The sequence below is a fragment of the Pyrenophora tritici-repentis genome, chromosome 3 (assembly GCF_003171515.1).
Source record: "Pyrenophora tritici-repentis strain M4 chromosome 3, whole genome shotgun sequence".
In the NCBI taxonomy this organism is placed as follows: Eukaryota; Fungi; Ascomycota; class Dothideomycetes; order Pleosporales; family Pleosporaceae; genus Pyrenophora; species Pyrenophora tritici-repentis.
In genome coordinates this window covers 895980-923213 of record NC_089392.1, presented here as the reverse complement: position 1 = coordinate 923213, position 27234 = coordinate 895980, and the positions used below count along the sequence as shown (strand labels likewise).

The window sequence follows — 27234 nt, the reverse complement described above, 5'->3', positions numbered from 1 at the left end:
GTAAATCCGTCGATGCTATTATTTACGGGGAAAAAGATAAAGGGCCTATGGTTTCTTGGTCTGGTATGTCCTCTCCCCCCTTCTCGCCAAAACACCCACTAACCCACACACCACAGCCCTCCCAGACCTCCTCCTACACTCCCATCTCATTCCCACCCTCAGCACCTCCCCCCAAGCCGGCCCCTCAACCTTCCCTTCCCTAACATCCCACATCATTCAAACCTCACCGCCCACCCACTCCCTCGCCTCAACCCTACATATAACCCGCCCCATCGACTTCTTCGCCGGGAACATCGCCAATCTGCATCCGTCTGAACTCCTCGTGCGGACTTCGACGCAGGTTTTCGCTCGCCTGCCGAAGAGCGGGGCGGTAGTTGTGGCGACGCGGACGGAGACGGAGACGCTGGAGGCGATGGCGGGGAGGATGAGTAGAATGGAGAAAGAGAGGTTTTTGAGAGAAGTGAATGGGTGGGGGGAGGACGAGGCGAGATTTAAGGGGAGGGAGCTTTGGGTGGGGGGTTGTGGAGAGGGTTTTGAGAGGTAAGTTTTGAGTCTGTTTTTGTTTGGTGAAGTGGAAGTTGGGGAGTTTGGGAAGTGCTGACGTTTATGAGAGTAGGTCAGAATGCGTTTAGGGATGATATGACGGTTTATAGTAGTGTGTAGACTAGTATGGGGAAAGGGTGATGAAGATGGTAGAGATGGGTGGTGGAGTGGTAGTAAGCATCTGGGTGTCATAAAATACTTGACAGTGTGCGACAAGCACCTAATAGGTGCGTCTAGCGACGACAGTGGCCCTTGTACACTAATAAGCCGGTGGTAGTAGTTATATCTCCCTCTATCATTAATAATGCCTTTTCCTCATACTCCCTCTCTCTCTCTCTCTATCTTTCAAACACCCACAGAAACTTATCTAGTAAACCTTAAACTCAACAACCCTAACCTTCGACCCACTCTTCGGCCTAAACAACACCCTCACCTGCCTACTCGACACAGTGTTCCACGCTACATTAGTAATTCCATTAGCAAGCGCGGTATCGTACTTTCCACCTTGAACAGCAGTCCACGTGCTTCCGCTGAGTACCTGTATGCTGTAAGAAGCTGGTACATCATATCCCTGACCCGCATTCGCATAAAACGCCAACTCAGCGCTGCTGATCGACTGAGCGGAGCCAAAGTCAATCTGATACCAGACATCCGCTCCATTACCGGCGGGCGAGTCCCATCCATTCTTCGCATTAGGTTCGCTGTAGAAGTAAATGCGACCATCGATGGCGGGGTATGTGACACTCGTACCCTCATTCGTCGACGTGGTACCATGGGGGAACGCAGTGGTGCTGTTCAACTGGACGGACTTTACGATTTTGCGTGTTATGGCCGTTGGAGCGCTGGAGGTGAGTGGTGCAGAGAGACGACCGAGTTTGGGAGATGAGGCTACGACTTTACCGTCGACTTCGATTTGCAGGCCAGCGGTGCCATAGTGCGAACCTGTGGCGTCCCATTGGATGGCGACCTCGCGGCCGTGGTATAGGACGCGGTCGAGGCGGAAGTAGGAGATTGATGAGTCGGCGAGAGGGTTTACTTCGATGCTGGCGTTTGTGGAGGGGCGGATGCCGACGAGACCCGTAATGATGAGGTCGTTGAAGCCAGAGTGGAAGTAGTGGTTTGAGCGCTTGAGCCCGACGATTGGGAGACCAGTGTCTGGGTAGTAATCTTCCTCGAGATCTAGAACACCGGTCTTGGGGTTGCGGTGAAGCTGTGCGTACTGCTTCAGAAGATGAACGTAGTCGGAATTCTTGATGATACCCGTTGCGGCACCTGTGCGGTAGTGATCCAGGAAGTTGGCAAGGCCGGTGAGAACTTGGGTAGTCTGGAATGGCCATATAGGACCGTTCCACTGACATTCCGGGTTCTTTCCTTCGTAACGGTACTGGCGCATGTACCACTGGTAGCTTGGCTCTACAGTGCGCAGGCCGTGCGGGCCGGCAAGTTGGTTAGTGTTTAGGACATGAGTCCAGGCCTTTGCGTATGCGGCAGTGTCGTCAGGGAGGTCGTGAGTCCAAGGTACCATGCCGACTAACTCGCGTCCGCGAATAAAGTCCCAGTAAGTGACGTACTTGTTGTTGACTTGGAAGCGATCGATAAAGTGCTCGTAGGTAGAGTTCCAGAGCGCATCTTGCACGCGTCCCTTGAGGGCTGTCGCCTTGGAGTTGTAGGTGGAGACGGTGCCGCTTAATCCTCCTTTCAGCGCTGCAATATTGGCAATTGCTCTCGCGTTGGCATATTGATAACTGTTGATGCTAGGACGGAATGAGTTGCCGCCGGTGAAGCCGTCCTGGGCACCCGAGGCATCGATACTAGAGATGGTGTATTCGGTAGCATCGCGAAGCGGCTCAACTGAGTAAAGACCCTTTGAAGTGTCATATGAATCTTTCCAGGCTTCATAAACAACCTGCATAGCATCCAGTAGCTTGGTCGCATCACCCGCCGCCCCATCTACCAAGTAGGTTTGCCAGACAGACGCAGCCATGCTCTCTGAAAACTGTCTCCTGTTGCTGTTCGCGCTGAACATGAACGTTTGATAGTCATCCTTGAACCTGCGATCGCGTACCCATCTTCCCTCCAAAAGATGGAAGCCCGTTGCATCGTTCAGTGAGGCCCACGGCTTATGTTGCCAGCCTACATCATCCAAGAACTCGGTGGAGATGAATCCATTGGCGCCAAGGTCGCGTTGATGAGCTCGGAAAATGCCCCAGCGGTAGTAGTACACATTGGTGAGATCTTGGTCGCTGGACTCAAAGAATGGAATGCGGTTGCGGTACCATGGTGCGTCATTGCCAAAATAGTTCTTGACCAAGGTGTCGGCGTCGAGAAGAGCATTGATTTGACCGATAAAGGGAACGAGAGCGAGGGTGTTGTAGACCTTCATCTTGAGCAAAAGGCTACAATTGTCTCTGCTGCATCATTTTGCAGGTACGATTGCATCTTTTTAGATCGATCGCCCGTCGTCTACTCCAGAATCCTCGTTTACCTGATCTACACTCTAAACGCCTCCAAAAGTTAGATCAGATAGTGCTCGATTGCCAATTTTCCGATGGATACCAGGATCCATAGTACTACCCCCGCGCCTTCCCCGCAAACTTGTGGAATTGATTTCTCCGTCTACCGTCGGCTATTAGCAGGCCTTGACTTAAGTATGTGGCGTACGTCCTGTTTTGGAAAGTGGGAATTAGCGAACATGCCTTCCAACTTTTTTGCGGCATGTTAACGGTTAGTAGAGACGCAAAGGAGATGAAATATATGCTAAGCTTTGAGCACTCTATTAGAGGCATTTCTTATCTGGTCTAAGCTAAGAATGCCGTATTACTCCGTTGCAGCTCTGCTTGCCTGTTTACTTTGCAAAGTTTGTTTGATCGGTCGAACGGCGTCACGAGGAGAATTCAGCCGGTGCCGTATCGGTGGCTTGCGAGTGCGAATGCGCAGATGCAGGCGGAGGGTCGCTAGGCGGACGTCATGCTATGCTCCGCAGCGTAGGCAAAGCTATGGGTTAGATGAGCTCAATGATGACTGTATTCTACAGTCGTTCCGAATGTTGTCCACGTACGAGATGGCGGATGGGCTGCCTCTCAAGGTTTCACCTGAAGTCAGTCGCTGTGGCTCTGTGGCTCAACATGATTTAAACCCCTTTGGGAACGGATCTCGGCGAAAGTTGTCCCGAGCCGCCCTGGGGGCTGTCTCGATGTAACCATCAACATCACCACAGCTGTCACGTTCCACGACAGTGCGCCTACTGCAACTCTAAAGCACCACCCCTCGCCCTTTCCATTCCACCTTCGCCCATTTCAGGGCTCTGGCTGTCGAGCATGTCACAAAGTATAGTATTTGTCGCTTACACGTGTAAGTAGATCAGACGCGGGTGTCATTATCATACCTCATACATTATATGCGTGTTACGATAGAGCTAGAATACATGGAAAGCTGAATACTGATAGCATGCCGCGGCAAAAGCAGTATCGCGAATAAATATGTAACAATCAAACCAGCACCATTAACATGAACAAATGGAAGCTTGGTGTTTTGTACAACAGAACGGCCTAAGAGACGGGCGTGGGGTCCACCGGGTGGGTCAACCTGTGGGAACGGATCTTCCAGATTGCCATGTTGACGTCGTATGAGAAGTCCTGTCCTGGGTTGCGCTCCTTCATCCTCTCCACAAACTCCAGACTGTCATCTTCCTCGTCCTCTGGGATGTAGTCGCTCTTGACTTCCTTCTTCCATCTCTTGAGAAGCATCTCAATGTGCTTTGGGTCAGGCAAAACTGATATGACTTGTCGCAATGAGTACTTTTTGTTCCGACCATCTCCCTTGCCACGCTCGCGAACATGGGTATAGCCGTGGGCCCAGCGATTGTCGTTTCGGTTGAACTCACTATGGCAAAGCAGACAGGGGAATGGTTTGGCAGACTTGTGCGTGTTCTTGTGTCGCTTCTGGTGCTCCGTACGCTCGAATCGCTTACCACAAAATGATGATCCTTCGGGCACTTCCTCGTCATCCTCGAAGGGGTTCTTACAGATGAACTTCTGACCAGGCTGCTTAGTGGAATGCCATCGGGATTTCTCATCTCGATAGATCGAGCTAAAGTCGCTCTCAACATGATCCCCATCCCACTTCCAGACGGGTTCACCAAACTTGCACTTGCACTTGGCTCTCCTCTCCTTCTCTCTTCCTTTGTCTTTCACCTTTTCTTTTGTCACACGACTCTTTCGTTGCTCCTTCTTCACTTTGACGGACTTGCCACCTGTGCGGGTTTCGCAGATCGACCGTCGAAGCATTCCTTCATCGTTGGACAGTTCGTCTTCCGGCTTCACATCGACTGGACTCGATGGCTCTTGCTTGAATGTATTGTGCTGTTCAAGCGGCACGTCCATGTCATCGTAAGAATCCATTGAGTTTGGCGTATCGACACGAACGTAGTCTCCATCGAGCATGGAGTCATGAGGTACAATGGTGGATCCGTCCATTGCTATCATCGATTGACTAGGCACATTCCAAATGACATGCATTGGGCTAGCGGGATGTAGGTCAAGGGTACTGGTGTCTATATCCATAGCCATGTTTGGGATCATGTCCATATGGCTATCAAGGCTTGTATACTGGTTGGTAGGATACCAAGGCTGAGTCGTTGCCATGGCTGCACTCTGCAGTCTGACGAACTCACGTTTTTGCAAATCCATCTGATACGCATATTTAGTGAAAGCAAAATCAGATGTTGCAGACGAAGTGTGGTCCATCTGGCTCGTGTTATCGAGAAGCTCCCAAGAGTTCGTCAAGTGCTCATCGAAACTGGTAGAGTTCGGCTCGAATTCCATGGGCATTCCATGGACTTGGCTCATATCGAAGGTACTCGTGTTGAGGCTTTGATTAGCCAGTGGACTTTGAGTGTACATCGGGGTCGCTGGTGTCGAGTAGTCCGATGAGCATGTGGTGAACGATAGCGACATCGCAGACACATCCGAGTTCCGCCTGACGTCCATACTATAGGGGGGTTGAGGGGTCAACATCCTCATAGCAGGATCCGTTGGCGGCGACATGAGGTATGCATCCTTCGAATTACCTCGATGATACATGATGGTCGATACCAACGGGTGGCTTTGATCGGAAAGCTAAGCTGTGAAGAACTGTCAGCCTGACTATCTCTTTATTCAGTATATGTTTTGGAAGACCCTGACATACAATGACTAGCTCGATGTCGATACGAAGATGATGGACTAAGACTTTGTAACCGAAGAAACTCGGCTTCCTCTGATGAGAGAATGATTAAAAAGGGGACGCGGGACGAGCTGTTGAATCAGGGTCCACGACTAATGCCACGGATTCCAGGAGTGGCGAGGAGTTCGACGTGCACTAAAGTCTGTGGCACATCTCACAGTCTGGAGGCGCGGTCGCGAGCGCGATGAAGCAGGGCGCTGGAATGGCGTGTGTGGTGCCCTGGACCGTACTGATGGGATTTGAGATGGAGCGAGAACAACGATCGATGTCACTGCAAGGGCAAGCCACGAACGCAACAGTATTCTGGAGTAAGATTTGATCAATAGTAACAACCACAGCAGATGTGAAAGGCGAGGGCCACTCTTCACGGCCCAAACGTACTCTAAGTACAACAACAGCTAGCCTTGTAGACATCTGATCAACGGGTGTGGGGTGCTGTCTGACCTGGCGCTCACCAGTCTGATGTGCATTGCAACGTCGGATTTGGGAAAACGCCTCTCGCTGAGATGTCACATCAAGACCCTACCGTTGGGAACGAGCCATACCATCAGCCACTCAATTCTAATAGCAGCTCGTCTCGAACTACGCCCTCTGCTCAGAATTTGTACAGTGGCAGGAGAAGACGTACACCAACCCCATAACCATGCATGAAGGTTCTCCACAAGTAGTTTTTGCATCGATTGTTACGCCAGCGTCTTCCTAAATATTACAGGAATGTCGTCCGCATTCGCCCCAGACTCAACACATACATGGGGAACCGGCTGTCAACACCGGGTTGCACAAATATATCTCCTGCATTTAGGGAACTATGTCTTGCCACTCAACATATAGCGAAGCTGTCTGCTACAGAAAATCGTCTCATTCTTGGGCTATGCTTAGCTGAATCGTGAGTGCAGCTGTAGTTTCATCTCAGTGGAGTGCAATATGCATGTGCTCTTTCCAATCTCGAAGACGGAGCTTATAGGTCAAGGACCTGGAGACATACTGGTATTGAGAGACGCCTCGCTCTTTGAGGCTGCTTGGTCGATCATTGCTGGGGAAAGTAACATATGTGGGCGAACTGGAAAGTTGTAGGTTACACGACAGATGCATATATGGACATGGTTCAATTCTCCGGTCCGATTGCCTCTCCCCCAGCTCAAACACTGGTGCATGCCAGGTCAAGCCACTATGAGGTTTACATTTGTCACGAGGCTTGGTGCCTGAAGGCTGCCATTGCTTGGAGAACTTGGAGTGAGTGTCTGGGGCGACAAGATTGAAATGACCCGACCGTAAGAGGCGTTCTCAATATCGTTCGATTCCTCCCATGAAACTTTGCTGCTCATGAGGGTCCAACGGGTAGCTGCCTCGCGTAACCCGTGGATCGAGATGATGCCATCAGCCGTTGTTAATCCGCAAGATCTGGTTCCGAATGTTTCATGAGGCACACCACTCAGCGCCGTTGAGCATAACAGCTGGGGTTGTGAGCGCGCGGTCTCCGAACAACCAACATGATGGTCCACAATATTATTTCCTTGTGCGACAAGACCTCCGAGGACCTCCAGTTGGCAGCAATGGGGCCTGGCCGGCCCCACTGTCAAAGATGACGCTCATGAAAGCCGTGTGGTGTATTGGATGAGCTCTTATGATATTCTGCAAGCCAAGCGCTTCCAAATCAATGTATCTCTCTCGTACCACCCATCCAAAGGCCTAAGTAGGCTGGCTTGCACGGCTCGGACACTTTTCCTAGACAAATGTTCCAATTTAGACGAGGGGCAGGAAAGCTGACCTGGCTATCCAAACTTCACGTCCTCGGTCCACGGATTGAGATCCTGCGGGTGTGAGCCGATTCATACGGACGGTTACGCTCGTGGTCTACTTGAGTCCTCCAATCTCGACAGTGGCGCTGATTCAACGGTTTCCAAGCGCGACGATCATGTAGCATTCTCAGTTCGATCCGAGATGCCCTCTTCTTTTGAATGGTGCCTCCGAGGAGATCACCAACCAAATATGTCGCAGAGTGTATCGATCCCAGTCTATGCAAGTAGCGTGACAACTCCGAGCATACCTATTTTGTCGAACAGCTCGGGCAGATTTCCCGATTGAAAAACGGTTAGATCAAACTTTCTCGTCTGAATCTAGTCTTTCCCGTGCGCCAAATTCGCGTATGGAAAGAAGGGGCGATCGCGGCTGATGTAGCTCTCATCTCCCGTACCTCGCAGCTGTACGCGGGTGACAGATACCACGAACTAGAGGTTCGCATTCCAGCCTTGCATGCGCATCGTGACGAGGCTCTGATGACAGTTGGAAGCAGGTGAACTGTTCGCGTGATATGCAAGATGCCGGCCGTTGGAGACGTCTACTTCATGACGCTCCATATCTCATGGTCAGCTTCTACTAGGTACACTGCAACAAAACGACCGGATGTACTGATTGAGACAGCGTGAACCACGTCGAGCCCCCCATATCAGTAAATGATCTACCATTTCCATCTGACGACGCGTCTCTCATCGGTGGCCAATGCCAGCAAGGGGCAACGCGCGGACCGTGAGTTGCACCTCAACGGCGGCATCATGTAGGTGCTAAGGATGACACCCAACCTGCTTGTACGCTCCACGCTACTTACCGGTGGCTAAACTTCATGTTCGCCCGGCCTCGACTCGAAGCAGCAACTTCAGCGATCGGCTCGGACCGTTGGCTAGGAAGCCGATGGTATGTGCTGAGGTGCGTTCCCTGTGATCTGCGCAAAGGGTTTGCAAAGCAGGTACCTGCTACACAACATGAACTAACGACTGCTACCCCGTCCTGTACAGGTGGACGGAGCATCGAGGTGTTTGTGCGTTGGCGGGCCGTTGATGGATGATTTGCGCGGAGATCTGCGAAAGACGCTTTTCTGCGGGCTACATCGTTGAATCAGTTGGTGGAATCGTTCGATTGCGGCGGATATGGAAGTATTCCATCCTCCGAGCCTAGCATACTTTGCTCTCCGAACTTGGGCCGTTGTTCATCGGCCTCGGCTTTCCAGAGAATTCATACGTCACGCTGTCGTACGGAAATATCATTCTGACTTTGACAGAAGGGGTGTGAGAGTGCCTTGTGGTTGTCCACGAGGCGTACCCTCAGATCCAACAAGTAGGTCCTCACACCATCAAGGCCAATTTGATTCAACAATTACTGGCAATACTTTCTTAAAGGGGATTATGTTGCCGTTTTCGGTCACTATCACGGATCTCTGGCTGATAGTTCACGGGACACGTCTCAGTGCGTAGGCGGTACCTGGGGGCCGAGTCCGAATCAATGGCGGCTATTTTCGTGAGCGTTTAAAGAACTAGGCTTTTGAGCTGTCATATACGGATACCATGACTGTATGTGTTTGCATATATAGCGACGCTTATGATGTATAATGACTGGGTAAAAATGGGAGCCGCTGATGAGCTGCTTCAGTGTTACCACAATGCTCACTTTCTGAGAGCACGACAGAGACTTGAAACAGCTTGAGATTATGGGCTTGAATACGCCGGTGACTAAAAGAAAAAATGCCGCGGGCAGGCTTCAATGGATTAAACGCCAGCTTGAAACCTCTGGGGTGCAGTGAAACCCGTGAGGAATCACCGCTGCCTTATCCCCGGGGCTATCTTTGTCTGAGATGGTAGCCGCGAGGTATTCATGTTATTATCCTAAATCTCTCACGTCGTGAGCATTTGATTATGTGAGGGTGTGTCTCCGTAGAGCGTCATAGTAGTAGCACCGTTTTCGTACCAGCATACTCTAGAAAGTACTTGACCTAAAGAGAAAGAGAGAAAGCGTGACCCCATGTAAGTATAGATTGATGTTCATGACCATGTAGCAGAGACAGAGACAGCCAAGTTAAAGTTCCGGTGACCTACGTAAACATAACCAAGGGAGATATCCGCCCATCCATGTCCAAAACCAACAACCCCGTCATTAATACGGAAACTACCCCGAACCAAACCAAACATACATCAAACCACATCATTCCCCTCCGTCATCGCAGCCCCCTCCGCCTCGCACCCAAAACCCCAAGCGCAAACCCCAAGCGCCAACACCCACCCCCGCCCCGCGTATACACATCCGCTCCCAAGCCCTCTCACTCAGCACCACCTTCGTAAAAAACGGGCATTCTCCCGGTGGCACTCAACAAGGACCCTTACCCCAACATCGCATCGTACACTGACCTCATACGGGACATCCGCTCCCTCACCTTTACTCCACAAGCATACCCAGACTAGCTAACCTAACCCGCGGCGCTTGTTCCCTTATTCCCAGCACATCACTCACACACTCACGAACCGCTCACCTACGCTGTACTAAAGACAGCAAGGTGTGCTTGATCCGTGCCGTCCGATCCGAGTGAACCGAGAAGGAATCGCCGCGCGTTTGTAGTAGCCCGTGCCGCATGCGTCCTATATGCAATGTAGCTCAACAGTTGAAATATCTGTTATCAAGAGGGAGCAAGAGGGAGGGCAGAACAGAGTTTTTTTTTCCCTCCCTCGGGGTGGGGTGGGGTGACGGACGTGCAGTGCAGACTTGCGATGGCGATCACACACATGGTAAAAACTCTCGCACAGCACAAGATATTATGCAAGCATTACCAAGACCCTACGTGCGGATCTCTTGATGATGATGCCTATAACAATAGGAAAGTCATGGCATGGGCATGGCATGTTCCGAAGATAGAAGGACAAGAGAAACTTGTACCGACCGTGAGCCGCCAAGACGTCTACGTCATTACTCTCCTTCGGTTTCATGGTGACCTCCCCTCCCTCGCAAAACGCCCTGCTGTGACATGTTCCCTACCCAACTTGCTGCCCAGTCCGTCCGCCGAGAGGGCCGAGAGAGGGTAGAAGCGCAAAACAAGAGCTCTAGCGGGACTGAAGCTGCAGAAACTAGAGACAACGGTAACGTAAGCAGGACACTAAGGAAAACCCTAAGCAGCGCGCACCTTACGACTAACGGTAAGTACGTAAGTAGTAAGCCGTCCTTCTCGCTTGCCTTCCGCCGTGCCGATGGTGACCCCCACCCTGCATTCCGTCACTCTAATTTGTTGCGTCTTAGCCTAGCAGGCGAAAACAGAGAGGAGGGGGAGTCGAGGCCACCCATTCCTTCAAGGGCCCGTCAGCTGCTGCATGCACGCAAGCAAAGTAGCGGAGGAATCGGCGTCTTGACCCTCCGCCCGCCCGCCGCACTGCAACGCAAGAAAACAAGCACTATCCTCGCAACCTCATGCTACTGGCGGTGGAATTACAGTATGCAACAAGAGATTACGGCGCGCTGTCTAGAAGGGGCGCGGCGCAGCGCAATCGTGAAATGATCCCTACCCAGCCAAGGGCACATCGCATTGTGCAGATTAGGTTCAGATAGAAGGCCCGTAGCGAACCGGGTGGTAGGTCGGTCGGTTCTGGGTGTGGCATAGTGCCCAACTGTATTGTATAGTCACCCCACGAAAGCAGCTCAAAGAGTATCACGTCGTGGGGAGACAGAGCAAAGGAAGGGCCGAAGCGAAGCGAAAGCGCGGGAGAAGAAAAGAGGGGAAGGGAAAAAGCAAAGACCCGGGTGTGTATGGGGAAAACCTGCGTCAGGTCTTCGGTAAATGCGAGAAAGCCCATGTGCATGATAGGGAGCAAGCCGTCGGTCGTCGACCCGGCACCAAGCAAAAACGAAGCAAACGAAGCAGGCTGTGCGTTACTTGCCAGCGCAGGTGCGCGCGCCGCCGGCCGTAACCTCGCAGAACCCGTACCAGGCAAAGGAAAAAACTACTGTCTTTCAACGGTCAACGACGCATAAGGTGACGCGTGTGTGCACGGAGCGGCGCGATTAGCCACAAGCGTGTCTGATGGCGATTGGGGAACTGGGGTGGTATGAGGGAGGGCAAGGGACAAAAAGACACACAAGACTGGCTGCTTTGTGCCGGGGTGATGATGGGAGGGAAAGAAACCTGGGATCTGCGCGGAGAAGTGAGGCTCAGCTGGAACCTGTGACAGTGCATTGCAGGTGCCGCGCACATGATGTTCAGGTTCTGGACTGCTCTCTCTGTGCTTTTCGCCATCATCTGCGTCGTCGGCTCCGAACTGCGATGACCGATGGCCTATCGTCGATTGGGAGACACGCGTATCTTGCTGCATATGGTCTTCGCAAACTTCCCGAAATTTTCTATGTCATTCAATCCTTGAACCATGATCCATGTGGGGGTTATGTGGTGAACTCGTAGATTATGATGATTATCTAGTATTAGGATTCCACCCGTAGTCTGGAAAGCCACCTTGGACTGAAGGTGAAGAAGAAGAGTAATGAGAAACCGAGAATGCAAGGCAAGAAAAAAGCAAATTTCTCGCAGTAGTAATACCAAGTAAGGAATCCCTTGATGAATGCAGTCTATAAGACGTTCCAGCCCAATGCATCTAGAGTGAATGAAAGAGAATGCCAGCCCCTGGCACGGAGACATGGAACCAATCCGAGGGTTCTTACATGGAAAAACGCCAGTGAAATGCAATAGACGATATGTACAAGCCGCGCGCATCGAATATTAACAGCGTAAAATGGAGGCTAAACCAGTAGCCCGGACAGAAAATCAATCGGGCCTGGCGAGAATGGCGGCAACAGCGTCGCAGGGCGCACAAGGCTGTACTTTTCGGGGCGGAACAGCAGCTGGAGCAGGGGGCGGGCAAACACACTCTTCAACAAACTCCTCTTCAGCAGCTACGAAGACGACTTCCTCATCGTTGTCCTCTTCAGTAGAATACGCAGATGATCGACGTGCCTGGGTCAGACCGGGCGCGTCTCTTGGAACGAAGTAGGATTCGCGGCGCTCATACTGCGGGGTACAGGCTCCAGAATGCGATAAGAAAACGGAAGCTCGTCGCGAGAAATGGCCGGCAGAGGGAGCGTCGTCGCACGATGGAAAGGCAGTCCCCCAGAAAGGCAGCTTTGGCGGGGTACCTTGACCGTTGTAAGGCACGTAGATGGATCCACCACGCGGCCTCAGGAAAGGACTTGGGTCGTCAAAGTCCTCGAATGAGCTCTCTCTATCCGATTCTTCTCGCGTGGCCTCAAGGTGCGACTTTTGTAGCGCAATCTCGAGTTCTTCGGCTGTAAAAGGTTGCGAGGGCTGACGAGTGCGATCAGAGCCCGTGGCTGGTCGTGACGATTGTCGGATGGAATCCGAGCGTTGAGCGCCTTGTGACGGTTTCCGGCGGGCGTCGCGAGGGTCCTCGGTTGGGTTTCGGGAGAGGCCAACTAAGGCAAGTCAGTAAAGGCGCGTGTCAGGTTTCCCGGAAAAAACAAAAACATACCATTTAGCACATCGCCCTCGTCATCGGACGCCTCTTTGATGTTGGCAGGTCTGTCGTCACCGGCAATGCTCGCTCCAATGCCGCTGTCTACCCACTCTTCAGCATCATAGTCCGAGGCACAGCTTCCTCTCCGGCTTCGGTGCATACTACGGCTACGGCTGCGTCTCCTAAAACTGCTCCTGCGACTCGGCAGCCTGCTTCCCATGGGCGAGTACAGCGAAGCATTGCTGTGCCGACGCCAGGCTGTGGAAAAGCTAAAAGCCTCGAGTTTCTTCTTGTGTTCCGGGTCGACTGCGCGACGGTATTTTAGCGGAGGCATCTTCTCGCCAGGCTTGTAAAAGTCCGACTCTGGCTCGTCTGGCTTTGCATGCTTGTGCGAGCCAGCGGTGAGTACGCGCTTTAAGCGGGTGCGTAGGTGACCAGGCATGGTTGTGTTGGGTCGACTATATCCGCGAGGTGAATTCCTGATGTCGAGTTGGGAAGAAAACACGGCCTTGTTGTGTGAAGATTGTTGTGTGAAAGAGTCGTGGAGGAAGGAGAGCACACAGTCCAAGGGCTGGTCGGTATGATGTCGGCAGCAGTGAGGCTGATTAGAGGGTGGGTCGCGAGGGGGCACAGACCAGTGTTGTTATCCTAACCCTGCTGGGGTGCTGAGCAGAGGTGGAGTATCCGAAACTGCGGTGGGACACTCCAGTCTTCAAGCAACACGAGCTGGGGAAGCGGTGGGATGTATACTTACACTGACAGGCTCGGCGCCTCAAGGGTAGGGCAGGGCTAGAAGAAAACGCGGAGTAGGCTAGAGCTCGTCGGCCTGCACTCTAATAACGCAATCACAATGGCGTTGGGGGTGACGAGACTCGCTGCGACTCTGGGCAGACCAGCGAAGGGGGGTCCCGCAAAGAGGCTACTGTCGGTGGCCGCATGCATACATGCCTGGCGGTAGAAGATTTCTAGAAAGGAAGAGGCGCGAAAAGCGCAAGAGCGTGGGTGGTAATCGGCCGAGCGCTTCCTAGCGAAGCACCAGAGGTCAAAAGGTGGGCCAGACTGCGAAAGGGTGAGCGCTAGGCTGTTGGAGGAGTGAAGTGCCGTTGCCGGGACTCTTATCCATGGTTCGCCACCGCCTGGTACCACCTGGAAATTCGCGCATTCACACGCCCAATTCGCTGACTGTCGGAGAGTGGCAGCGAGCTTGCGGAAGGTGGTTAGGATCGAATGTTGAGAAGCATGCACGCCAACCCGCCCGACTTCTGGGCTGGCAGTGCCAGGGCCAGGGCCAGGGTTTGGTTTCAATGCTACCATCAAAGTTGCAGCGGATTCGACCATTACCATGTGCATCATCCTCTACACCATATCCATACCCACGCAACCCTCCCTCCTGTCAGATCGGGCGTTCCGTGCACCGCGGCCTTGTGAGCGCTTGCGTGCCTGCATCCGGCCCAGCGCTATTACATACATGCATGCCGAAGAGCGGAGGTCATGCGTGCTAATCCTGTATGAGTGTGGGGTATCTCCGGCAAGTAGCTGACCGGTGAAGTCATCAGCTATATTTGTACAAGTACATGACACTGCCAACGCCAGCAAAGAAACTGACCACGTCGATGACACGGCTTTGGGCGTCAGAAGAATCCTTCCAGTACTGCCCAAGAGTGATGCGCGTTACGTGTGCTGACTGGAATGACGCAGCGTGAATGACACCGATCACGTGGAACTGCATGAATTGCGCCATCACGTGGCCAAGATGATGCACATCACGTGCCGTCGTCGCGCAAATCAAGGGATCGCTCGCAAGGATGACGCCGCCCCGCATGTCACACAACTTGCTTTGCTTTGTCCAAACAGTTCGACGACTCGTTCATTTTGTATCGGAAGCTGTTGCATGGCTGCAATTGGCATGAGGCGCACCTGTTCGCGGCGGGAACGCCGTAGTCGTAGCGTTCATTGGAAGGCGCAGCATCTAGCTCCTGCAGCCGTCCAGCTCGATGACCTCATAGTATCCAGGCTAGGTAGCTACAACAAACGCCATGATGTCTTGCCTTCATGAACTGTGCCCTGCTTTCTGCTAGTATAGTACTACGCTTAAACTGACCCTTGATTAATCTGAGCACCCCAAGCTCATCCTTCGGTCTCAGCGTGCATCATAGCACATCCCAACAACATGGAGAAAATCAAGAGCATCCTGTTTGTGCCACAGCCGTAACTTCTCAACCGTAGCTAATTGAACAGTCCGGGACACAAGAAAGACAATGTCGCGCACAACTCATCTACTGCTGAGGGGTACGTATGTACATAGTTTCAGTGATGATATATAGCTAATACCATCCCAGTCAGCAAGACGCAGTTTACGACGAATCGACCGGACACAGCGGGAAGCGGAACTTAACGCCGGGACAACCGGTATATGACATCAAGACTACAAGTGGTACCCCCTACACAGAACTGGCCCAACCGAGCGGCTCAGCGGGTCTTCATGGACAAGGCGCACACAGTGGCACTGACGGGCGCATTGGAGGCACAACGACTGCACACGGCGAACACTACGACACAAACCAGTCCCAAGCACTATCGGGTACTGGTCGGTCCATGGACAACACAAGTACCACTACTTCAGCAACCCATCGTCCCGACGCCTACCCTCACGGACATGCCCCGGAGGCCAGCGTCGCAAGTATCAAGAGCGGAGTGATTGGCTTTGGTGCGGAAGAGCCCCAAGGACATGCTGCTGTTTCAACGCACAATCCTGCTCAGGAGCACCTGGACGCAAACCAAGTAGTCGGAGGCGGGGAACCTGGAACTGCCGGTATGACTGACGGAAGAGGCGTACAGCCAGGATCTGGTACTCAGACTTATCCTCGTACGTAGGTCCAACTAGCTTCCAATTCATGATTTTGACGTGCAATACCTGACCAGAAGCTGCAGAGAGCCATATGATCGGTCGTGAACCTACAGGTGCTGATCCTAACTACACAGGAGAGCGGCAACCGTTTAACAACACATTGCGACAAGAAAGCTACACCGCCGATACTGATCGATCATTTCCTCTCGCTGGCGGCGTGATTTCAGATCCTACTAAGCATCCCATGTTTGCACGAGACACGACAGAGCACACTTCAGCGGCCCTTGGTCAGCGTGAACCAGGCACAAAAGAGAAGGAAGTCGAAATCAGCAACAGTCCTGTTCATAGCAGCTACGGGCGAGAAGGGCTTGCTGGAGCTGCCGCCGCCGCTGCTGCTGTTGGTGCTTCACACACCATGTCACCGTCAGAAGAAAAGGATATTCAAGACCAAGGTCTTGCGACTCGAGAGGCTACATATGGAAATGCACCACTAGCTACAGTGAGTATATAGATTGGTGTTAATCTGCCATTCATTATCTACAATCGAAATTAAGAAGCTAATACTGACATAGACTCAACCGGGAAACACAGCGAGCCAGCCGACCACTGACTACCACCCCGAGGCTTTGGCTGCAGCTACAGCTGCTGCTTCCACAGAGCCCAATATGTCGCAAACTGCCGACACTGCTATTCCTACAGGTGGATCGGCAAGTACCCATGAACGACCTCACAATCCACGGTTAGAGTCACGCCATAGACACGTTCCTGGTGAGTATATCACTACGCCATCGGACGAACCTACATTTCTCGACTACAGTTCAGTGGTAGAACCCAAAGCCCATACTCCAAGCGGACTGGCTTCTGTTCATGAAACTCCTGTTACCACAGACCCTGCACCTCACAGTGGCAGTCACGAGTTAAGGCATACGGGAACACTTGATGAACCGAAATCAAGATCATCTACAGATGATCATCATGCTCGTGACGCAGCCATTGCCGGGGGTCTTGGTGCTGGCGTTGCAGGCGTGGAGACGTATGCAGCTTCACACAAGCACGACAGTTCAGATGCTCATTCTAGTCAACCGTTTCCCGAAGAGTCCAGTCCTTATAGCAGCAAAGTACTCGATCCTCGTGTTCTAGGTGGAAATTCCAAGTTGGAAGAACAGAAGTTCGATTCGTTGGCCAAGTCTGAAACCGGTTCCTTGTCGCAAACCTCCAACTCTGTCAGTGGCTCGGCTGTCTCTGGACCTCCAGTGCAACATGTTACTTTTGCTGCCGATACTGCTGCACCAGTCTCGAACACAAGCGTGGAACCGATTAGCACTATCCCCGAAAAGCAAACTGAGCATCACTATGCCCGTGATGCAGGCTTGGTTGGCGCTGGTGCTGCCACTACTGGTGGTATATATGCTGCAACCCATGACAACAATACAAGCAGCGGACCAGCTTCGAACACCATCGGACCGCACTCTAGCAACACGGCGAACATCCTGGATCCTCGGGTTCAGCCTGACCCCAGCCAACAGATCCATCACAACATTGGACCCACCCAGGACGACCCCGCCTCACGTACAATTGGCCCGCATAGCAGCAACATTGCGAACATTGTTGACCCAAGAGTGAAGCCTAATCCGTCGAAGCAAAAGGAACATACCACAACCGGACCGCATCAGTCGGACACATTGAACCGCTTGGACCCCAAGGTAGATGAGAAGGCTGACCAGGAACATCACTACGGAAGAGACGCTGCCGTCGTCGGTGGTGCAGGCGCTGCCGGCTATGGTGCTTACGAGGCTATGAATGCCTACGGTGACCACAGGATGACTCAGCCGGGAGCTTTTCTACCAAATCAAAGATACGACACTACATCTTCCGGTGCAGGAGCGCCTAACCCAGTTTCGTCCCGGGGCCAGTATGACTACAATGATCCTACTACGAGGAGTAACGTCAACCGCACCGATCCCGACGATCATGTTAACAGGAACACCGCAATTGGCGGAGCTGGGCTAGCAGCCGCAGGTCTAGGGGCTGGAGCTTACGCAGGTTCGAGACATACCGATGGTACCCAGCAACCGCTTCATCAGACGCAAGGCTTTCCCTCTTCCAGTGCGGTTGCACCAGTATCGCAGTCTGCATACCAAGCCCGTGATACGACCCAATCCTCTTACCCCTTACAAGATACTGCTACACATGGATCTTACCCGGGACAAGGTACCATCGCGCCACATAACACGTATGAGCAGGGCCCGGGTGTCCAAACCTATGGATCTAACCAGGGTCTCGTAAGGGAGGACCACGATAAGCGCAATGCAGCTGTCCTAGGTGGCGCTGTGGGAGCTGCAGGACTAGGTGGTGCAGCGTACGTCAACTCTCAGCACCAAGACCAGCGTGAAGCAGACCAGCATCTCAAGAAGATCGCCCACGAGCGCGAAAAGGAGCAGCACGCACTCGACAAGGAACAGCGCCACCGTGAGAAGGAGCTTGAAAAGGAGACAGAAGGTGAAGAGAAGAAGAAACATGGTCTTTTGGGCTTCCTGCACAGGGACAAGTCCAGGAGGGAGAAGAAAGATAAGTCCACACCAAGCCCTGATTCCTCGCCTCGTCAGTCGCGGGATTACAGTCCCAGACACTCCAGAGACTATGGCGATGAGCACCCTGACTCGCCACGCTGGAAAGGCAAACATCTTCTGCACAAGGACCCCCCCAAAGGTCATCCCGCTCGTGAGATGATGGAACAGCAGCACGAGAGCGGCCTACATGGGGTAGGAAAGCGAGAACATGTTGGTATCGATGGGCCTATTGGCAATCCCGACATGATTAGCGGTGACCGGTAAGTCATGGCATACATCTGAACCCCTGGTATGAGTAGGTTACTAAAACTTCAATAGTGAGACTCGCAAAGGCGTGTACGGTCTGCATCCCGGTCCAGATCTCGATCACAACACTACCGTCACTGAACCGCACACTGGCCTACCCATAAACACGCAGTTCGGCACTGGTGCTGGTGGTATCGAAGGCAACCCTGCTATTCGCGGCCATCATACTCACCCTGACGCGCACCCGACCACGGGTTATCGGGGTGTAGACGGAGGCGCGGTTAGAAACCCGAATGCGCCATACTAAAAGTATGTTTTTGTGGAGACGTACTGGGAGTTATGGGAATACGGGGTATTGCACGATTCATGATTCTTACGTTATTCTCTTTGATTGAATGATTAGCTAGATATTTTAATCCAAGCTTCCGGTTTTGGCAGTCTTCTGAATAATCTGACATGAGATGATGAATTGCTCTATTCTAGCTTGATGCTCGTCTGATTGTTTAGCCACTTTTGTTCTATGCGTATTAATATTGTGTTCTCCCGGAAACTCCAGAGGAGAGAGAGAGTGTGTGTGTATACATGACACCCCGGGAAGTTGATAATCAACATCCCATCCCTTTTGACTTTTCCCCGCTTCTCAAAACCGTCTAACCTCCAATCCATTAACCACCCCTCCTCTACCTCTCATCTCTAACCCTCTCATTCCTCCCTCGCCCTCGCATCCAAAACCGCCCTATCCCAATCATACCACCAGATATACACCCCTTCAGTAACCGTAATACACGCACTCCCTACCGCACACCCGGCCCACAGCCCCACGAGTTTCCAATCCAGCCAAAAGCACAGCGCCAAAGCCAACGGAACCGCAACCCCATAATAAACACCCAAATTGCACCAGCCGCCAATACTCTGTTTGCCCAGCCCCCCTCAACAGCGCATTCACAAGCGCCGTGGTGGAATCTGCAAACTGGAAAGCGGCGAGTAGCGGCAGCACGGTGGCGACGATGTCGACGACTTGCGGGTCGGACGTGAAGGCGCGCGGCAGGATGTTGCGGAAAAGGGTGAGGAAGATGAAGTCGAAGAGGCCGATGGCGAGGAAGGTTGTGATGTAGGTTTTTGTGGCTGTGCGTGCGGCAGCGAGGGAGCCGGAGCCGATCAGGTTTCCCAAGCGTGTAGAGACGGCTACGCCGACAGAGAAGGGGATGTGGTAGATGCTTATTGCTAGGGTCATTACGCTGGTGGGGTTTGTGTTAGTTTGGTTGTGGGGGAATGGGAGGGGGGGACGTACATTGATTGTGCAGCTAGGTGGGTGGTGGAGAGGTAGCTTGTTGAGAAGGTTAGGATGTCCTGGAGGATGTTAATTGTGTACTTTGACATGGTACTTTACGAGGGGAATGGGGGTGAAAACGTACAAAAGCAAGCCACTCTGTCTCCACCATGACAATCCCCGGCACCGTAAGCCTAGCCATAGGCCCCCAGTTCGTAAAAGCCGCTTTCGTGAAACCACCCCAGCACTCCAACGACGCGGGATTGACAAAGTAGACGTAAATCCATAGGAGCAGTGGAAGCAGGTTATTCGATATAACCGTCGCGAGCGCCGCACCCGTAAGATCCCAATTAAGCACAAACACGAAAACGTAGTTGAGTGCAATATTGACCGGCGTTGCGATGAGCAGCACAAACAACGAAGCATTGAACAGCCCCTGAGCCTGTGTGAATCGTTTCCCAGCTTCAAAAATAGCGTACCCAGGTGCACCAGCCAGGAGCAACGAGAGGTAGTAACCAGCGAGATGCGCAAGTTCTTTTTCCGGAACGAGCGCTGCGAGGATCCAGCCTGAGCAAAGCCAGACCGCACCAATCGGAATGGTAACAGCCAGCATGAAAAGTACCATACGCTGAAGATGTAAACCCACCATTGTCTTCTTGCCCGAGCCGTACGCCTGTGCACACAGCGTATCCAGCGATGTAGCCAGACCTTCGTAGATTGCTAGACCAGTGATGTTTGCCGTCATGGTTGCAAGAGATACTGCACCCAATTCATCCGTTCCAACTATTATCAAGTCAGCATCCTCCATCAAAAACCTCCCATTTTGCCCTACTACCCAAACTACCCAAATGGCCCGGGCTTTCAAATGAGAAAACAAGACAAGACTTACTATGCCCCACAACAAAAATCGTAACCAAACTAAACGAATACTGCAACAAATACGTGCCCATGAGCGGAACACTATACTTGAGCAACAACCTAGCTTCCTGCCCTGCAGTCGTGGTTCCCAGCTCTTCCTCATCACCCTCTCCTCCTCCTCCCAGTAAACTCTCAATTTCCGCCGGATCAGCCATCACAGCCCCATACTGGCTGTGGTTCTTGGCTGCCGACGACTTGAGCAACCCCACGCGCTCCGCCGTACTCGTCGAAAACCGGCGTGCCTCGGGCGCATCCATGGTGCGGTAATACGCAGCCGTATAGCAACCACTGCCGCCGCCGCCAGAGGTAAAAGGCAAAGGAACAAAACTAAGAGCTAGGGACGATATATCATACTCGTACTCTTCTGTGTCGAAATGTTTGTCTTCGTTGGCGTAGATGTCGGCTGGTGGTGCGTTTTGCTGTCGCTGCTGCTTCTTGGTGCTGACGACGGCGGGCTGGACGTCCCAGAGTGGGGCTACTATCTCCACCTCTTCTTCTGTCGTCAATGGCGCCATCGGTCGGCGCGCTGCTGCCCACGGCGATGCAGTAAGGCGTTTTCGGAGGGGAAAACTAGGCTAGCGAGGGCGTCGTGGTGTGCATAATCCTTCTTTTTTTGTTGGTTGCTTCCCGCAATGCGCATACGCAATCAACGCAACGCAAATGCGGTGTGGAGTTTGTATAGTTAAATCGCAAACGATGCGGTGAGAGAGAGCAGCGATATCTGGAAGCGGCAATATACGGCCGGGCGGCGCAAGCAATTGACACACGCACACAACTTTGTATTTACGGTCTGTGGGCGAAACCTTTTCTTGTTGGTTTCCCCTCTCTGCTCTTCCCCCAAATCTCCCACTTCGCAGGGTACCCGCTGCTTTGTTTAGTAAGATGGCCCCCCATTGTAGTTACTGTCTTTGTTCGGCACGGTTCGTCCGGGCAACTACCTCACGCAACGCAACGGTCGGCGGGGCCCGTGTGGATGACAGGCAAAGAGAGTGGGTTCGACGAGGGTATGGGGGGACGTGACGGTGATGGTACAACCTGCTACCCAGATACGGCTTCGGGAGTATTCCCATTAGCCGGGTAGTCCCTTCACTTTTTGCGCCCGATGAACACATGTCCGATGGCCGGGATTCGCGGCGAACTGCACTTATCTACCGTTACTGGCATATGCATGGTTGAGGTATGGACTTCAACAGGGACGTGCATGCATGCTTATCTTGGCTGAGGAAAAAGAAAACATGATTTGGTTACCGTATATATCGGTTGTGCCAATGCTGCTTGTACGCGGGTGCTAGGTCTCTGAGCATATGCTCTCTCCGCTTTCCCCTCAACTTTGCACTCGGGATCCTTCCCGTTATATTTGGATACCTGCATAATCACCTCAAAAATCTTCCAATTGACGCTCTCCATGTCCCGAGGCCCGCGTTACTTTGTATGACACCCTCGATGCGTTGCATTTATCCATAGTCTTGAAGGATACAAGTGCAGGATTAGATCCCGACACCCTCGAGTACGTCTAACGTGACATGGAACGGCCGACATGCATCACGCTGTTGTCAACCACATGCCGCCGAATGTGTTAGACAGCACCTCGAACACATATGCAAGGAGGTCATGACAAGTTTGACTGGTGTGACACGGGTATTATTAGGGCTCTATAAAGTCCTACATCTCGTACCGAAGCCGCATATGGGCAAATGCAATTGTGAAAGTAAAGCGAACGAAGGGATTCGAAATCGAAATCGCCAATGACTACAACGTGACTAGGTAAAAAGAGGAAGTAGAAAGGAAGAAAAAGTAGAAAGTATGGAAATGCACCAAATGTGCCACTACCTGTTTGCCCTAACAGACGCATGCATCCTTGGCTCCTCTGTCACTCGTGCCTGCAACGACTGATCTGTCCGTACATGGTGACTCTCCCCGGAACGCCGACCCTGTCGAAACAAAGAATCTACTGCAACTTCTTCACACCACCCTTCCTAGGCAATCCTGCCTTCCTTCTCGCCTCCTTGTCACCCTCAGCAAGCCATTGGCTCGCTTTTAGCATCTGAACCACGTTTATCCCCTGCTTCATGGCCATGAAGGGTAATGAGATAGCCATCAGGATCCAAGGGAGAGTTGAATCCATCTTGTTGGCGCGCGCCATCTCCATAGCGGCAGCAGAAAAGGGGCTGGCAAAGAACATGGATGGTTTAGGAGCGGCAGGCGAGCCAGGTTGCAGCGAAGCCGGATTGTTAAGGTCGGAGAAGAGCGTGGGAGAGAGGAGGGGCGAGCTGAAGGAGAGGAGGTAGAGGGCAATGAAGAAGGTTTCATTCATGGCGCAAAGGGCGAAGAGAACTTTCTAATAGGATATTAGCAAGGCTTGGTACAAGGTCAAATGCTAGACGTACGTTGTTGGAGTAGTACTGTTTGAGCAACCAACTCCTGCTTTCGTCTATGTTCTTGTGGCTCTGCCCACTGCCTCCCATGCTCAACGTTGCGTACATGTGCATGTAGTGGCTCGCCAGATCAAGCGAAATGAGACTTTGAAAGACAATGCTCCAGCGAGGAAAGGCTTGCGCCAAGAAGACGAGTAGGCAGGTTGTTGTGCATCGATCCGTCACCATGTCCAGTACCGCACCAAACTTGGTGCTCTGCTCATACTTTCGGGCTGCATATCCATCTAACGCATCGAGCAGGCACGATACACTGTAAAGGAGGGTGCATGTGCGTGGGTGGAGGGGCATGTAATAGAGCGACCCGAGGGCGAGGAAGACGCGCGAATAGCCTATTATGCTGTTAGCTACCTGTATTGAAGTATAAGGGGAGTAAATATACCGATCAGGTTCGGGATAAATAGGAATATGTTCTCTTCCGCACCCTCCTCTTGTACCTTTGCGGGTCGCACTGCGGAGCCATTGCCATTGGCTTGCGATTGTACGGATGCCATGGTGATGAAGTTTGTTACTGCTGTTTCTCTTGGTCTTGCAATCGCGCCTTCAATATTCGCTCTGGCTACCCCGCTGGGTTATTCGACAGGGCTGAGGCGTGTATGCGTACACTTGGGGTGCTCTGCGCTAGGCTGCAGAGTTCCGCGTAACTGTAAGATTGGCTTCGGGTGATTCCGCTTTCTTGTCCTCGCTTGCGCACTGATGCAGAGGCTGGGAAAAAGTCGCGTAGTCGATTAAACGACGTGAGGTCGAGGTTTGCGATAGCTGCCAACGGTCAACTGCGGGTCCAAGCCAGAAAGTTGTCGAATGTTCAAGCTGCCGATAAGCCGATAACGAACCTTGGGGCCTGGTCAGCACAGGGGTAAAAGCGGCTTCTATTCGGCGCGATATAGAGTCGCGATAGCTTCTGGATATGGAAAATACGTGTAGGAAGGGTTGTGAGGACGTGTCAATAGGAAAGCCGGGACACCACGGTGAGTGGAAATTGTTGGCAGAAATCTTTGGCCATTTCGTCCGCCTGCTCCGGCCTACCCGCCTAGGCCAGAAAGGGGCTTGCTTGGCATATGAGGTCAATCGTACATCAGATACATCAAGTGAGCCGAATATCATCATCAAGATAGGTAATCATGTCTTGGCCATCAGCCCACTACCCACCAGCTATCTACTCCTTGAACCCTTTGAACTTTGTCTTCTCCGCAATCTTCTTCGACTTTGCTTTCTGGTGCGCTTGCTTCTCCTTGGCTTTACCTGTAGTCAGTCCTCGGTCTGCTTTGCCCTTCTTCCATACTTTGCCCTCTGTACGGACATCCTTTGCTTCAAGCTTCTTGCGGTCTTTTCCGCTGAGCTTCTTCTTCTTCTCCTTGCCCTTGACTGATCCTCCAACAGCCCCGTTCAAGGCAGCAGCTCCCTTCTCTCTCTCCGCCATCTTGTCCTTCTCAGACTCAAACCACGTACGCCTTGGTCGAGACTTGATTTCATCTTCGTGTGTGATGAGATTCTCGCCTCGCTTGAGGTCACGCTCTGTAACACTGAGAAGACGCTCTTCCTTTTCTTCCTTGAGTACTTCCTCAATCTCGTCTTCGAGGTCTTTGATCTTCTTCATCCATCTATCCGTCTCCTCGATTGGGACCTGACGGCTGACCACCTTGGCTCCCTGATCGCGTGACGCCTTGACAGCTTGCTTGACAACCTTGCGGTCTGGCTCTGCTGCAAGTGTACACGCTCGACCACTGCGTCCGGCACGGGCGGTACGACCAACACGATGCAGATAGATCTCATGACTTTGCGGTGCTTCGTAGTTGATGACTGTAGAAACGTTCTTGATATCAAGGCCACGGGAGGCGACGTCGGTGGCAAGCAGATATGCCGATTTGCCTGAACGGAAAGCTTCGACTGATTGGATACGCTGATTTGATGTCAGTATCAGGTTGCACTACAAGATACGTATATTCTTACCTGTTCTTGGCTCATGTTACCATGGAGCTCGCTTGCCTTGAGCCCGCATAGAGCAAAGACAACCCGCACTCTGTGTGCCTCCTTCTTTTGCCTGAAGAAAACAATGACTTTCTCTGTGTAGATTTTCTCACAGATGTACATCAGGTATGCCAACCTCTTGTCCTCCTTGCCTTGACGTAGACGCACAAACTCTTGCGTAAGACCTGCTACAGTATGCTTCTTCGCGTCGACCATCAGCCGTACAGGTTTGTCCATACCAATGCGAATCAGCTTATCAACTGAGCTCGTCATGGTAGCGGAGAAAAGCATAGTCTGTCGAGACTTGGGAATAGTCGTCAAAATCTCATTCAGTTGACTCTCGAACCCTTCTTCAAGCATACGATCGGCCTCATCGAGTACAAGAATCTCAAGATGTTCAACCTGGAAGGCAGCTGTGTTATGCATGTGATCGATGAAACGACCAGGTGTTGCGATTACGACATCCGGTCTGGTCTTTAGCACAGCTTCTTGATCTCTTGTTGAGAAACCACCAGCCATCAGTGCGAAAGTGATGTCGGTGAATGACGCAAGCTTCGTAGCAACGTTGAAACATTGTACAGCCAACTCACGCGTGGGCATGAAAATGGCAACGCGCGTTGTAGGGACCTTTTTCGGACGGTAGAGAAGACGTTCGAGAATGGGGATGAGGAAGGCAGCTGTTTTACCGGAACCAGTCTCGGCTCCACCGACAACGTCCTTTCCTTGCATGGCGATTGGGACAGCCTTGTTTTGAATTGGTGTCGGCTCCGTGAAGCCGACTGATGCAAGACCTCGTAGAATTGGTCTTGAAAGTGACATGGCTTGGAACGACCCTGTGGCACCTTTGGCACCCTTCTTTTTCTTGATCTTCACACTCTCCTCCGGCGCAAAGAAGGCAGCTGCCTTCTTGGCCTCGACAGCGTCTTCCTCCTCGCTTTGCTCCTCCTCTGTATCGGCACCCTCGAGATCCATGGGATGTGGCACATGCGGCACTTCTTCGTCGTCATCTGAGCCGTCGCCTCCATTGCGTTCGCTACCCTCATTCTCGGAAGCTTCGTCTTGGTCTTCCTCGTCCTCAGAGTCGCTTGCAGCTCCCATACCGAATCCGTCTTCGGCCATGAGTTCATCATCCTCATCGAAGCCCTCAAAGTCGCCATTGACTGATGACTCCGGCGACTCTTCTTCCATGGCTTTCAGGGCCTTCTTCTTGTTCAATCTCCGCTCAATGATATCATCGACATCTACTGCTGTGCTGCTCTTCTTTCCTGATTCTTGCGCAACCGTGCCGTTTTCGTTGCCCCAGCCATCGAATTCCTCGACAAACCCAGTGTCTATGTCGCCAACCGCAAACTCAAAGTCGCTGGCAATATCATCGTTTTGCTCCACGTCTTCGCCGGGTTGTGGCATCTCATCCTCTTCTTCGGCTTGTGGCGCGGCTTCAGTCTGCTTCTTTCCCTTTTTCTTGTCCTTTTTTGCTTTCTTGGACGCCATTTCCTTTGGCTTGACATTCAAGTCTGGATCCTCTGTATATTTCCTCTTCTTACCAGCCCCAGCTAGTTTCGTCGCTGCGGCCAGCTCGTCGGCGCCACCGTCGTCGGATACATCGTCGTGATCGGAGATGGTGAATACAAAGTCGTCATCCAGATTTGGCGCCATTTTCGCGATTGCAGAGTGTACAACTGGGTATGGTCGGATTTCTGCGCAATTCTCAAATCGATCGCTGTCGCAGAAAAAAGTTCGGCCTCGGGGGATCTGTGCTCAACGCATCCCTGTCGGCTAAAAGTGGGGTCCCGATTAGCGCGCTTGCCTGGGGCATCACCTCAAAGTACGTGGGCCGAGCCGTGAGGATCGCAATCATCTGTTGCTATATAATTCTAGAAACAAGAACATGTATACTCCTAAGATTCTTTCTCACAACTCTCCTTGCTAGTGCGCCGCTGAG

At 52.3% G+C, this 27234-nt stretch overlaps 7 protein-coding genes across 7 annotated transcripts; 1 reads left to right on the top strand and 6 right to left on the bottom strand.

Annotated features, from left to right (window-relative positions):
* Positions 1-910: 910 nt before the first annotated feature.
* PtrM4_077220 (F5-F8-type-C multi-domain protein) lies at positions 911-2926 on the bottom strand (the record flags this gene model as incomplete). Its single annotated transcript, XM_001940680.2, has 1 exon — positions 911-2926. The coding sequence occupies one exon, from the start codon at positions 2924-2926 to the stop codon at positions 911-913; it is 2016 nt and encodes a 671-aa protein (XP_001940715.2).
* A 1165-nt stretch (positions 2927-4091) lies between these two features.
* PtrM4_077210 (uncharacterized protein) lies at positions 4092-4289 on the bottom strand (the record flags this gene model as incomplete). The annotated part of the gene is made up of 1 exon (XM_001940679.2): positions 4092-4289. The coding sequence occupies one exon, from the start codon at positions 4287-4289 to the stop codon at positions 4092-4094; it is 198 nt and encodes a 65-aa protein (XP_001940714.2).
* An 8045-nt stretch (positions 4290-12334) lies between these two features.
* PtrM4_077200 (uncharacterized protein) lies at positions 12335-13482 on the bottom strand (the record flags this gene model as incomplete). Its single annotated transcript, XM_001940677.2, has 2 exons — positions 12335-12999; positions 13056-13482. 2 exons carry the CDS (start codon positions 13480-13482, stop codon positions 12335-12337), a joined length of 1092 nt encoding a protein of 363 aa, XP_001940712.2.
* Positions 13483-15210: 1728 nt separating this feature from the next.
* Positions 15211-19011, top strand: PtrM4_077190 (Herpes-BLLF1 domain containing protein; the record flags this gene model as incomplete). The annotated part of the gene is made up of 6 exons (XM_066106255.1): positions 15211-15233; positions 15279-15329; positions 15380-15906; positions 15963-16228; positions 16461-18718; positions 18777-19011. The coding sequence occupies 6 exons, from the start codon at positions 15211-15213 to the stop codon at positions 19009-19011; spliced, it is 3360 nt and encodes a 1119-aa protein (XP_065963193.1).
* Positions 19012-19473: 462 nt separating this feature from the next.
* On the bottom strand, positions 19474-20719 carry PtrM4_077180 (uncharacterized protein; the record flags this gene model as incomplete). Its single annotated transcript, XM_001940675.2, has 3 exons — positions 19474-19942; positions 19996-20054; positions 20120-20719. 3 exons carry the CDS (start codon positions 20717-20719, stop codon positions 19474-19476), a joined length of 1128 nt encoding a protein of 375 aa, XP_001940710.2.
* A 2121-nt stretch (positions 20720-22840) lies between these two features.
* On the bottom strand, positions 22841-23818 carry PtrM4_077170 (CDP-diacylglycerol-inositol 3-phosphatidyltransferase PIS; the record flags this gene model as incomplete). Its single annotated transcript, XM_001940674.2, has 3 exons — positions 22841-23230; positions 23280-23656; positions 23707-23818. The coding sequence occupies 3 exons, from the start codon at positions 23816-23818 to the stop codon at positions 22841-22843; spliced, it is 879 nt and encodes a 292-aa protein (XP_001940709.2).
* A 662-nt stretch (positions 23819-24480) lies between these two features.
* Positions 24481-26948, bottom strand: PtrM4_077160 (SrmB, Superfamily II DNA and RNA helicase; the record flags this gene model as incomplete). Its single annotated transcript, XM_001940673.1, has 2 exons — positions 24481-25224; positions 25275-26948. The coding sequence occupies 2 exons, from the start codon at positions 26946-26948 to the stop codon at positions 24481-24483; spliced, it is 2418 nt and encodes an 805-aa protein (XP_001940708.1).
* Between the last annotated feature and the right edge of the window lie 286 nt (positions 26949-27234).